Raw genomic sequence first — 12,302 nt, 5'->3', positions numbered from 1 at the left:
TGTGATATGCCAGCTCATTTACGGACACGGGCTCTGCTGTCGTGTCTGCTACAAGGAAGCAGACGCCGATCTCTGGAGCATCTGAGGGGAGTGTCTTTGTGTGAGAAACCGTCCACAGGAAACACTGCACGTGTTGATGACTAAGGAAGTGGAACATTGGCTCCTCACCATGTCATGTGTTTGACCTTCCTCAAATGAGAATGAAGGAGAGGGATGACGTTAGAAAATAAAAAAGAAAATCTTTTCTCTGTTTTTGATAATTCCATTGGCTTTACCCAGCATCCCTTTCTCTCCTACAGGGTGAATATGATAGTCCAGGGGATGATATGAATGACAGAAAGGTAAGTCAACCTTGTGCTGCACTGAGTGCTTTGAGTGAAGAACGCCATGGATGGGTGTGGAACGAGGTAGAAGTGCCCTAAATGTTCAGTTTACCTGCTTATAAGTTTTTCAGCAGTTCTTCCACAGTTCCCTACCCTCCAGGCACTTGAAAATGGGAGGGCCATTTTCGGTCATCGGCATGACCGTGTATATGGGTGGTGATGATGGTATTTATTGCCTGGTGGACCGGCAATGCTAACCATTCCTGAACTATACCCAGCAGTCCCACACAAAAGTATTATCCCACCCCCTGATGACAAGACCGCCTAACTTGAGAAACACTGAAAGTCCAGATTCCTTAATTTATATATGCGAAAACTGAGACAAGGAAGATCGAGCACCTTGTCAATAATGCTGCCACAATACACAGAGATGGGGCTTGGAACCACTCGGACTCTTGAATCCAGCGTCTCAGCTAAAAATGTGTAATTATCCATGCTGTTATCTTTGGGTGGGGAGGGGGGAGGAATCATCTTTAAGTTATTATCCTCTAGGCAGACAAGTCATTTGGGATATAGTCATTCCCACATTACAGGAGAGAAATCTATAGGAGAAGGCTTGTTCATGCTGAATATTCAGGCAGCTAGAATTAGAAGTTATCATAGGGGGAGGGAAAGGAATCCCTTTGGAAGGATCTTTTCTATGCCAGTCATAGCTCCTAATTGGACAGCTCTCCCCTAGCCCTCCACCTGGATCCCATTTCTCCTGTTTGGGGATACTCTGGGAATGTGGGTGTGTTGCCCTTCTCAGTCGCAGCATGGCGCTCTAAGGATCACCCAGCTTCCTTAGAGGCGACTGCCCCATCTGGTTGTCAAGCCCCTCATGCCATCCTCTCGCCCAGCTTCTCCCAGCTTTCAGCAACTCTGGCAAGCCGAGGAGGGTGAGCAAGGGCAGGAGGGGTGAGGAATTGAAGCCCCAGAAATTCCCCTCCCCCCAACTCTGTTGTCTGGAAAATCATTCATCCCCCAAGTTGCCTTTTGAGCAGCCTTCTTTTTATCCTGCCTATTAGTCCCTGTTATGAAGTGTTAAGTATTAAAAACATAAAAGGTCTTTTCCAGAAATACTGCTGTGATTGCTTGCACATGTCCGCTCTCTGCCTGCCCAGGGAATCTGCTGTAGTATTGCGATGTCTTAACCTCATCTGTTTTCTATCTGATACTAATAGTCTCGGTGTTTAATTTCCTGAAAAGTCCCGGATCAGATTTAAAGGAAAAGAAGGAAGCGTTTCTCCCCACATCTCACCTTGCTCACCCCAATCATTTTCTGTCCTCCTACTCTCTAATTTCACATTCCTCCCCTTTAAAGAGTGATCACCACCACTGCCCACCTAAGAAACTTCCTGCTGGGTGGGCGGTGACCCAGCCTGTCAAGGTAGAGCACTTTACAGGAACATTCCAGAGACCAGGAACACATAGCAACTCATGGGAGAAATCAGCCAGCCCTCTGTTAGTTATCTGCACAGAGGCAGAGAGAAACAAATTGTAGATTATCCAAAATATTTGTGTATTTGTCTTTGCAATGATATTATATTATTATTAACAACAAAACCTTTTAACAAAAGATTTTCCTCTCAGGACATGTTTTGCTTGCGCCAATAGAATTATTCCCAATACATACCATAACTGGGTAGAATCTGGGAGGCAGGGAGAGACCCACCAGGATGGAGATGCATCTTGGTGTATAATTCCCGAAGTTGGTGTCACAAGGATGCTCCTCAGCAAAGGTGGATGAATGTCTATGAAAAACGAGAGGCCCCTTTCTTGTGGCTTTTCCTTGGGTTTCCTGGTGTCCTTGTTTTCCTCTGCCAAGGTCATGGTTAGGGAAATTTACTATGCAGTAATGGGGGATAAGGGAAGCCATGAGTGAGAGACCAAGCTTTTTTCCATTCGTGTGGCTTGTGAAACTGATACCCAGCAAGGTGAGGAGACTGGTTCCAATGTCCATAAATGTTTGTCAAAGGACTAAAACTCGGTCAACTCTCTTCAGCTGGGTTGACACAGCTTCTTGTGTATGGCGAGAGGAATTCTCACTACAGTGCTGCGTTCCCCCCAGTTTCAGTGGTATATGGGTGGGGCCGAAAAGGTATCCTAAGGAGGAAAGAGCCCAAACCTCTGAATATGTGCAACATATTTGTTTTTATTACATCATAATACTGTATTGTTCTTTGAGAGGGATGTAGGATTTTGCTTGGGTGCAAGGGAGAACCCTTGAATTTGCTGCTGGAGGACATGGAGAAGGGTTGAGAGCTGCAGTGTGGGATTGCTTCTCTGGGAGCCTTTAGCGATGATTTGCAAGGGCATCTCAAGCGGCCGATTCTGTCAGTACCTGTATGTTCACCTTCACTCTTCCCTGCAGTGTGTAGCTATTCCCATGATCTCCGTGAGGCCCAGGCTCCTCATAGGCAGATCCCAGGCTCCTTCCCCTCCAGCTTGCCTCATGCAGTTGTGCAGTCTCGATGGACTCAGCCCCAGCTAGCAGCTGGAGATTTCTCTCCCCGCTCCTGGAGGGTAATTAAAAAGAGGCTTCCTCCTTCTGGAGAACAGGGGTTTCCCACCTTTCTAGAAAGCAGGGAAGCAGGAACAGTGTGGGTATGCATGAGTCCCTCCTGGCTGCCAGCAGCCAGACCTGCCTGGTTTTCTCACACATCCAGGGAAGGGACTGTTACTGTCTTCTGAGGGCTGCCTTACCCCCGCTGGCTCCTTGCAGTTTCCCTACTCACAGGGGGAGCCCAAGGCACAATACTGGAATGTTTTTAAACCCTTGGTCCTGGATTTTCCAGCCTTTGCAAATGATTGTTTTCTCTGTGGACAGTTATAAAATGACCCAATACAAGGTGTGCAAAGGAACTCAATCATGTCTTTCCGACAAAAAAAGTACTTTTCTTTGTTTCACCTGAGGATTACTTTTTCCATCCCTCACGGCTCCCATCGCACTAATGGAAGACCTGGGTAGTTGAAATGACTTGCCAGAAATTCAAACAGGTCATGGTAGAATTCCATTCTCTCCCACTCGGGTCCACCCTGTACCGTCAATGCCTCTAAGTTGGCTACGGCTGCCATCTTTTTGCCTGTCACAGGTCCAGCTGCTTTCTGAGGAGCTGTGATCTCAGAGAGAGCCACGAGTCTCAAACATCTTGCCATGCTCTGGCATTGCAAATGGTTTTCATAGATGGGTTCCTTTATAGTCTAGTGAAATACTTAAACTAACTGACCCACTGTCAAATGTGATCTCTAGGGAGCCGAACTGGCCACTTGTGTGCTGTGATCTATCAGGTGGGATTGTCCCTGTGAGTCGTTGCTTTCTGCTATAAAGGTTTGGGGTCAGACGGACATACCTGGAGTTACATCCGGGGCCCCTGAAGTAAGGTACTGTCCACTGAGAAGGAGCTGCAGACCCTCCCTGCCCTAGTTGCAGTCTTGGCGAGCTGGTGTAGAGGACGAGGTGTAGCTCTAAGGGAGAAAGTGGATTTGTTAAGAGCTTCATTAGAAGGTTCTAGACTGTGCAAGTTTAAAGGGACTGTTAGAAGTTACTGTGGTTTTCCTTCCGCATTTTACTCACAGCACGCTAATCACCATGGGACAGAGACTCTAGAGCATGCTTTCCTTCACCCTGACAGCGAGTCTGGGACCCTGGACCTGGAGTTTAGCATGATCCACTTGGTCTCTAACTATGTGTGATTAACCGTTTTTAGAGACAGGGGAAAGTCTATAGCACTCTCCACCTTTCTCTCTGCCTCCCCTGCAAGGATGTGTGAGCTGGCCTGGGCAGAGCCACATGGGCATCCAGGCACAATTGTTGTGTCACTTCCCAGCTTTTCTGCTCTGTAGCTCCAGCTCTCCCGCAGAGGCTGCCTAATGATGTCCTCCTCTGTGTCCATCTAGCCTGTCCGCGTCAAGCTCAAACAGCTCTCCTGACTCATCCTCATCTATATCCACAAACTATGCATACGGCTCTGTGCTTACAGGGTACCACACTGAGAAAGGGACTTTCCGGAGGTTTCTTATAGCAGGGCCAGGATCCAGTCAGGGGTAAGGCTTGCGAGCTTGGTTCTCAATATGGCCAACTGGGCCATATTGGCTTCTTGGAGCATTTTCAGTTTTTCCTGGGCAGTTGCAGGTTGATGTTCTCAGGCTCAGGTTTTGGTTGGACGGATGACTTGGAGAGAAATTTGCTCTAGAGAGAAGAGCCAGTGAAGTGGGTTGTGACGTGCCACAGCCCTCAAGGGAGGCCTTGCCTGTATCTCCTGACGCAAGCAGGCCTCCCTTTGGGCCACAAATGATGTCACTGTGACAACCAGGTGCTGGTGAGTCCAGGGTTTGCACTGGGGAGAGGGAATAAAAACCCAAGGAAGTAGAAACACTCAAGATCAGGGGGCGGGGCGGGGGGATGTAATAATAACAGTAAAATTCGTAGGAGCCACCTGCCCAGAATGAGCAGCATCGAAGCTCATGAATTCAGACCGTCCTTTGCCCATCATACACTGTGTAATCCCTTTTTGTGGCTGGGTTTCCTACTTTGCAAATGGTGGTAACGCTGGGTGTAATATATTAGGATATGTGTAGTTTTTGGTTGTTGGGAGAGATTATGACAATAAAAGTCTATAGCCATTAAGTAGAAATACTAATTTTTGTTTCAGTTTTCATATCGTATCTTCAAAGATACTTAAGTGAAAGGATGGCTTCCTGTAGGGCTGATGGGAGTAGCTTTTCTTGATGAATTCCATGAGAATTCTGTGTGATACGTAAGGAGATGTGATGTATAAGGAGAATAAAGAACAAAACAAGGTAGCAACTGTATTATGTCTGTCAATTCTAGATATATAATTTGATTCTGCACTAATATCTATTCAACATGGACACGTAGATGATGTCTAATGACAGTTCGTTACCAGATTACTTCATTTCCTTCTAGATAATCTGTGAAACTCACTGGCCAGGTGTTTGAAACTAAAACATGGTTTGCCGTTGGGACCAATATACAGGTTTTGTCCACATTCCAGTTCTGCTAAACTTGCCATCACAAGATTGCATGGCCTAATGTGTTTGGTGCATCGTTTCCTCCCTTAAGCTCTAGAACATGTTCCAATCAGATTTTGCCCCCATCCTGCCACTGAAACGGCTCTTGTCGAGGTCATCAGTAGCCTTCAAGTCACTGAATACAATGGTCACTTCTCCATTCTCATCTGCCTTGACCCATCGGCAGCATTTGGCACGGCTGGCTATTTTCTTTTCATTGAAACCCACATCTCTTGGCTTCCCGGACACCATACATTTCTGGTTCTCCTCCACATCACCTGCTGCCCTTCCGTCTTTGCTTTTATTTATCGTCCCCTTGACCTCTAAACATTGGAGCCCCCAGGGCCTAGATGTCAGACCTCTACCTATTCTCCCTTCCTTGGAGCTTGCATCCATAGCTTAATGACTTTACAAATCATCTCTTCTCTGTTAATTCCAAATTTGCCTCTCTAGTCTGAACTCTCCTTTAAACTCCAGACGTTTACATCCAGCTGCTTTCTCAGTAGTCTCACATGGATGCCTAAAAGGCACTGAAATGAGCACATCCCAAACTGAACTCTTGGTTCCATTCTTTCTAACTCATTCTTCCCACAATCTTCCCCATTTCAGTAAATACAATTACCATTTACTCAGTTGCTCAGGCCAAGTTCTCCTTTTCTTTTACCCTCTATAATCCAACAGTAAGTCTTATTGACTCAACCTTTAAAATATAAGCAGAATCAACTTCTCACTACTTCTCCCACTACCTCCATGGTTCAAGCCACCATCACGTCTTCCCTGGACCATTACAATAGCCTGCCTAATCCTCTTCTGCCAACTCTCAGTCTGTGGGCAGACCGAGTAAGCAGCCAGAGTAAGCTATCTACAATCTAAATCATTTCTCCCCCACTGCTACAAATCTCCTAATGGCTTTCTTAAAAGTCCAAAGATTTTAGCATGACCTACCAGGCCCTGAATAGACACCCCACAATAGCTTCTGACATTATCTCCCATTATTCTCCCCGTGTTCTGTCCCAGCCATACACTTCCCTGTTCTTCCCAAGACATACCACATACACTTCTTTCAGGGTGTTTGCACAGGAAGGGTGGTCTTCTGCCTGGAACACGCCCCTGTTTCCTTCAGGTCTCAGCTCATATGTCACCTCTTCACTGAGGCCTTCCCTTGTTATTCTATCTAAAATAGCACCCAACCCTACTCACCTCCTTCATATTCTATTCCCTTATTTTGATTTATTTTTCTTCATGGCATTTTAAGTCTTATATGTTTGTGTTTATATTGTCTTTATCTCCATATACCAGGGTGTAAGCTCCTTGACAGCAGCAACTTTGTTTGGTTTACTGCTGTATCCAGAGTCTGGACAGTGCCTGGCACATAGTAGATGTTCAATAAATACTCGTCAAATGAGTGAATAAATGAATGTGAGGTCTCGCTTCGCTGGACTAAACAAGACAAGACAATATAGAAGGAGGGGTTGTGTTTGCTAGGTGTAACACTGCCCCAGAGTGTGATAAAGGTCATCTTTATTATCTGGGGAAGAGGTCAGCTTCTGTAGCCTTTGGACATCTTTTTTTTTGCGGATGTCTCATGAGAATTTTCCTAGAAGCTGGACTTTTTAGGATTCAATTTTGATTTGCTAGTCATCCAAATGAAGTCATTAAAAAGATGTTCGAGATAAAATCTTGATCTGCTAGGGTGAACAAAATAGGTAAACAGTCGTACCCCCGAGCTCTAATCTATTTCCATTTTTCTTGTTTAGCTGCTGTATCAAGAATGGGCACGCTACGGAGTGTTTTATAAGTTTCAACCCATCGACCTCATCAGGTGAGTCACGAGTGGGGACTATTGGGAGGACTCCAGAGATGGAAATCACAAAAGATATCTGTCAACCCTCTTGGCTCCTAGAAGACGGTTGGCCAAGCAGAGGGATATGCATTTCTAGGTAGTATTATTCCCCTGTTCTGTTTTTTATGGGTGAGGAAACAGCTCAGGGACAGGGAGGAGAATGGAGGCTGTGTGTGGCAGCAGCTGATGTAGATTGACATGCTATGACTTCCCTCTTGGAGTGTTCAGCACTTTGGTCTCTCTTTCACTGCCTGCTCTCTTGTTGGGGGGAATCAAGATAAATCAAGTTTTATCTCTTATTCTTTTCCTTCAGATTTGTTCTAGAGAAGGATCTGGGTGAAGCGGATCCTTAGATTATGCCCAAGTAGCCATGGTGTTGACCAAGGGAAAGGAAGACCTTGCAAATCATATGAAGAATAAGCTAGTTGGCTTGAGAGTGAATGTGGGCTTTTATGGCTTCTCCAAATTAGAAGGGAGGAGAGACTGGGTCCTGGAATCCCTTCCTCCACCACTGCCACTAAAATGATGTCCTGTTGCCTTGAGAATTAACCCAGCTCTTACAGAACATTGGTGAAGAGTTCTTTTAAAGAACTTACTAGAAGACAGCAAGTCTGACTAGTGTAAAATGGGTTGAAATCTCCAGAAAATCAATGAGCTCTTAGAACCCAGCCTCTTTCCCAGCTGGGATGTTGGGAGGCAGCACTGTGAAGTGGGAAAGCACTGGGTGAGAGTCTGGAGACTGGGCCCAGGCTCGTCCAGGCCCAGTCACTAGGGGCTATTGTTTCTTTGGGCAAGTCACAGTCCCCCTTTGGTCTTCCAGATCCTAGTTGTCCTGAATTGGAAGGCCAACTGGAGGGATCTGTGAGGAAATTTGGTAGCGAAGAGGACGTTCGGCCCCATGAATGAAATAATGGTTTCACTGCCACACAGTCACCTGTGGCTCTTCTAATGAACTAATTAATCAGCAGGCAAACACAAGAGAGTGTTCCTGGCTGATTGCCCTGGGCCGGGACTGTGAGGGGGCAGCAGCCAGAAGGACTGAGTCCAGAGGGAGGAATTCCAGCTCCTTCTTGGAAGAAGTCAGCCTTGGGGCCACAGTCTGGGCAGGTTCACCTCCCACACAGTGAACGGAGGGCCCTTCCAGGCGTCTCCCTTGGGCGTCTCTTGACAACAGGTGTTTGTTCCAGCTGAAGACCGTTAACCAAAGGGCTTGGGTCGGGGAACAGGGCCACTGGGTGCCTGTGACCAAGTCTCCCTCACCCAGCACCTCCCAGTCTCCGGCTGCTTTTTATGAGGCATGGGCCACCTAGACTGTTCTCTGGGCCACACCAAGGCTGCTTCCTCCATTCTTGGTGGGCTTTGATCTTCCTCTCTGCATCTCAAGTGGCCACCCACTCTGTCGCCTGTTTTCTCCAACTGCTCATTCATTTTTTAAAAAAATACGATTAAAAAAATTAAAAATTCTCCCTACCAGAGAGCCTTATCTTTTCTCCAGAGACTTCAGGTGACTGGCCGCCAGCTGAGTGGGAAATGGCTCCAATATGTACTCAGTTTTGGCCACCAAAGCAGCCTCACCTGCAGGGGAAGAATTGCCTTTGGAGCAGAGCTTTGCTCAGGGGGTTTGGCAGTTGCTGAGCATGGAGAGCTCAAATCTGTCTAGACGGGGCACGGTGTGCTGTGGAGCTGGAGCTTGTCTACTGCTCCTCACAGATCAGATGTCTGGAGAGCTCCCACAGGCCCTGGGCTAGGCCAGTGGCTTGGCTGGGAAGGGAGAAGGCTGTGGCCTTAGGCATCTCTCAGACATTGACTGGAGGGAGACACTGGGTAGTCTCTGTGGGGAGTGAGGGGATGTTGTCTACCCAGTGGTATAGGGCTAGGGGTGTTAGGGGGCATAGGTGGGCAAGCAGAGACAGGGACGCCAAGAAAAGGCAGCTGGAGGGCTTGTGAAGAGAAAACCGGGGTGGGGGGGGGCGGTGGCCACCCACACTCAGCAGGTGCCACCCTGAACCCATTTCATACTCCCTTCTGAATGGCTCGTTTTGCTTTGTCAAAGTTACCTCCTCCTTCCTCTTCCTCACCTGCCCTCTCTCTCACTTCCCACTCCCCAGTCTGACCCCCACGCCCAGTGGGTGCTTCTTCATGTCTCTCTTATACCTCTTCTTCTCAGTCTTTCCCGCCACCACCGGTTAGGGCTGCCCGCGAGTGCCGTCCCCACGCCATCATTGGCTCTGCACTTTCACGGGGCTGTTCGTTACTGTTTCTTAATGTAAATTGAACCCTTTTTGTGTCTCATGTAGAAATTGCACCCATATGGTCTGTGTTGAAAGATGGGGAGTCTGATACAAGTTGAGTATAATTCACACGAAGGCCCGACAGAGATGTTGCCCGCCTATTTCCTTGGGCACTCGGCTCCTCATTTTTAGCAATGAGTTTCCGTTCCTCCCGTGGAGCCCTGCGCTCCTCCCTGTGAATGGTCCTTTGGAACATTCTAAAGCACGGAGAGCTCAGCAGTGTGGGGGATCCTTTTGCATTTTGAAAGCCCCTGGACTAGCTATCCTTCTCCTTCTGCAGGACCTCAAGCCTGAACTTGAGATTTGAGGTTAGAGGTTCCTTTCCAAGTGCTGGAAGTGGACAGAGGGGAGGCAAGCCACCCCTTTCTGCGCCCCTTGCCCTTGCCTTCTGCTGCACCTTCAGGCATGCCCAGTAGGCTGCACTGTGAGACAGCTGATGCATCTCTTCCAGCCCAATAGGACTCTGCACACTTGCTTTAGAAACCTCCAGGCCCGAGCTTAGTGTGAGTGTGTGTGTGTGTGTATGTGTGTGTGTGTAAGAGTTGCCTGGAAAGTTCCACAGGGAGGTATCCAGCAGGGACTCATTCACAGTAAATTCTTCTGGGAACTTCCAGCCAGCAGCACTTGTGCCCTGGCAGAAAAGAGGTATGTGATTAAGACAATGGGGGACATGATGTCTTAGCTGGCAGGAAATGGCTCTTCTAAGTCCCTTGGGAATCATATGAGGGTCCTTGCAGCCGGGGGAGTAGATTTCTGCCTGCACTGCTCTGGGTTAACACCTCAGCATCCCAGGGGAAGAAAGCCTTTATTTTCTGGGGAATCTGGGGGCCTGGGGCCTTTTGGATTTATACAGGTGTGATCTAGTATTACTTAGGACCATGACCTGCCTTTTTGCTAAAGTTAATGTTTGCTCATAGGCTGATTTTCTTAGCTTGGAGGTTTTGACATGAATGAGACAAAGCAGGCTTTAAACATCTGAGTTTGATTTAGCTCCTAGCTGTGTTCTGCTAAGATGATATACAAAAAGTTTATTTTTAAGCATCTGCCACTGCCTGCCTATGACAGCATGAGGGTCCAGAAGTCTACTAGGCTCAGGGTGATTGCAGCCCGTTGACTTGAGGAGCTCACCAAGGGGATCATGCATGGGCAGCATTCACCACACCAAGTCAGGATTACAGTATGGATAGGGGTAAATGGCTCTCAGTCATTCCCATCTCTTAAAGCTCAGGCTCTGGGCATGAAACCAGTCCATGTGTCAGTTTTGGAGTTCTCTTAGAAATGTCCTGTCTTGAAGCCTTGAGATATGAACACTTCCAAAATGACCTGAGAGTGATGTCTACAGGGTCATACCTTCTTAAGAGCCTTTGAGCATTATCTGTGGACAGCAAGCATGGCACTGTGCCCCCACCTTGGCACACATCTCTACTGTCTTAGATTTTCAGCCTTCTCTAGCCTCTCCCGTGGAGATCCCGTCCAGAAGCCTGGCATTACAGGAATTGGCTTTCCCTCCTCCTATTGCAAGGCAGATGTCCTCGTCCTTGCCTGAGTTCTCCGGGATGGCCAAGAGGAGGCTGTGTGATTTGATCCATCCGTCTCGGTTGGTCTCTGGGCTCCACTTGTACTCTCCTGAAATATGACCCATCCAGTCTCTCCAGGAGGGAGACAGAAGAAGTCACATTCTTAGGAGGCTTCCTGGCAGGCCAGGCTGGGGCAGGACCAACCACAGCTGGTTTAAAGCAGGGAATGGAGAGGAAAAATGTTGATCAATTCGTGATTAATTATTTCCTGAGCCCTGCTGCCACCTCCTCTATCCTTCACTGGGATTTATAAGGGTCATTCAGCTCAGCGCAATAAATACAGTGAGCAAGTCTCTGTGCTTGGAAACATGGGTGGTGCAGCAATGAATAAGGTGAAGTTTGTGCCCTAAGGATCTAGCGGTTAAGTAGGGAGACAGATATGTGCAAGGCAGGAGGAGGTAAGGGCTTCTTAAGGACTGTAAGTACAAACATGACAGTATGGGACAACAGATTAAGAGTAATTGCTAGTAGTGGAATAAGATAAGACTTCCTAGAAGAGGTGGCCCTTGTATTAGAAATGTTGCCTTCTGAAGGACTGAGGTTAAAGGTTTGAATATGTCTTCATTGCCAGCCTGGGCTGCCCTGTACATGGATTTATTGGTTAGCCTGATATTGATGGCCAGAAATCACTTTGACCCAAAGCCTGATCCCTCCTGACTGTTGATTGGGAATGACAGGATCAAAACTTTGACTTGATTCTGTGCCAAGCTGGCCCATGTCCCTTGCTCTGCCCTGTAAGTTAGCAGATACCCCAGGGTTGGAAGGAGGTGAGGCTGGATCCAAGAGAGGCGGCTAAGGAGATGTGAAGTGTGGGGCTAGGACCTTGGTATTTGCACAGGTCTCAGTTATGTAGTATTGGATTTAGCAGGAAAGCATTTTTAGGCTGGAAAGAAATATTACATCATGGCCCTGAAGAATACTTTTTTTTGATCTTTGAGGGTGTGGAAGTGGAGCAGACAGAACTAAAAGCAAGCAGTAGCTGGTTGAGGCAAGGCAGAAACAAGGAAAATAATGTTCTGTGATGTAATATTCTGGCCCATTTTACAGATCAAGAAATAAGTCAGGCTGCTTATTAAATCTAGCCGTGAAAAGGCTCTATTTTACACTCTTTCCCCAGCTTCCCCAACCAAGTGACACTCTTACAGTTTGCCCTCTCCTGGAGGGAAAGCAGTTGGCCTGTGGCTGGTCAGTGGAC

The 12,302-nt window shown here is 47.4% G+C and overlaps 1 protein-coding gene across 1 annotated transcript in view; it reads left to right on the top strand.

Moving 5' to 3' along the window:
- Positions 1-12,302, top strand: part of ANO2 (anoctamin 2) — a 299,806-nt gene that overhangs the window by 108,596 nt on the left and 178,908 nt on the right. Inside the window, exons 9-10 of the mRNA XM_039874110.1 lie at positions 300-341; positions 7,154-7,218. Coding sequence (XP_039730044.1) covers positions 300-341; positions 7,154-7,218 — 107 coding nt within the window. The remainder of the gene's footprint in view (positions 1-299; positions 342-7,153; positions 7,219-12,302) is intronic.

This window comes from Pteropus medius, unplaced genomic scaffold (assembly GCF_902729225.1).
Source record: "Pteropus medius unplaced genomic scaffold, Ma_sr-lr_union100, whole genome shotgun sequence".
Taxonomy (NCBI): domain Eukaryota; kingdom Metazoa; phylum Chordata; class Mammalia; order Chiroptera; family Pteropodidae; genus Pteropus; species Pteropus medius.
This window is presented reverse-complemented; position numbering and strand designations above follow the sequence as displayed.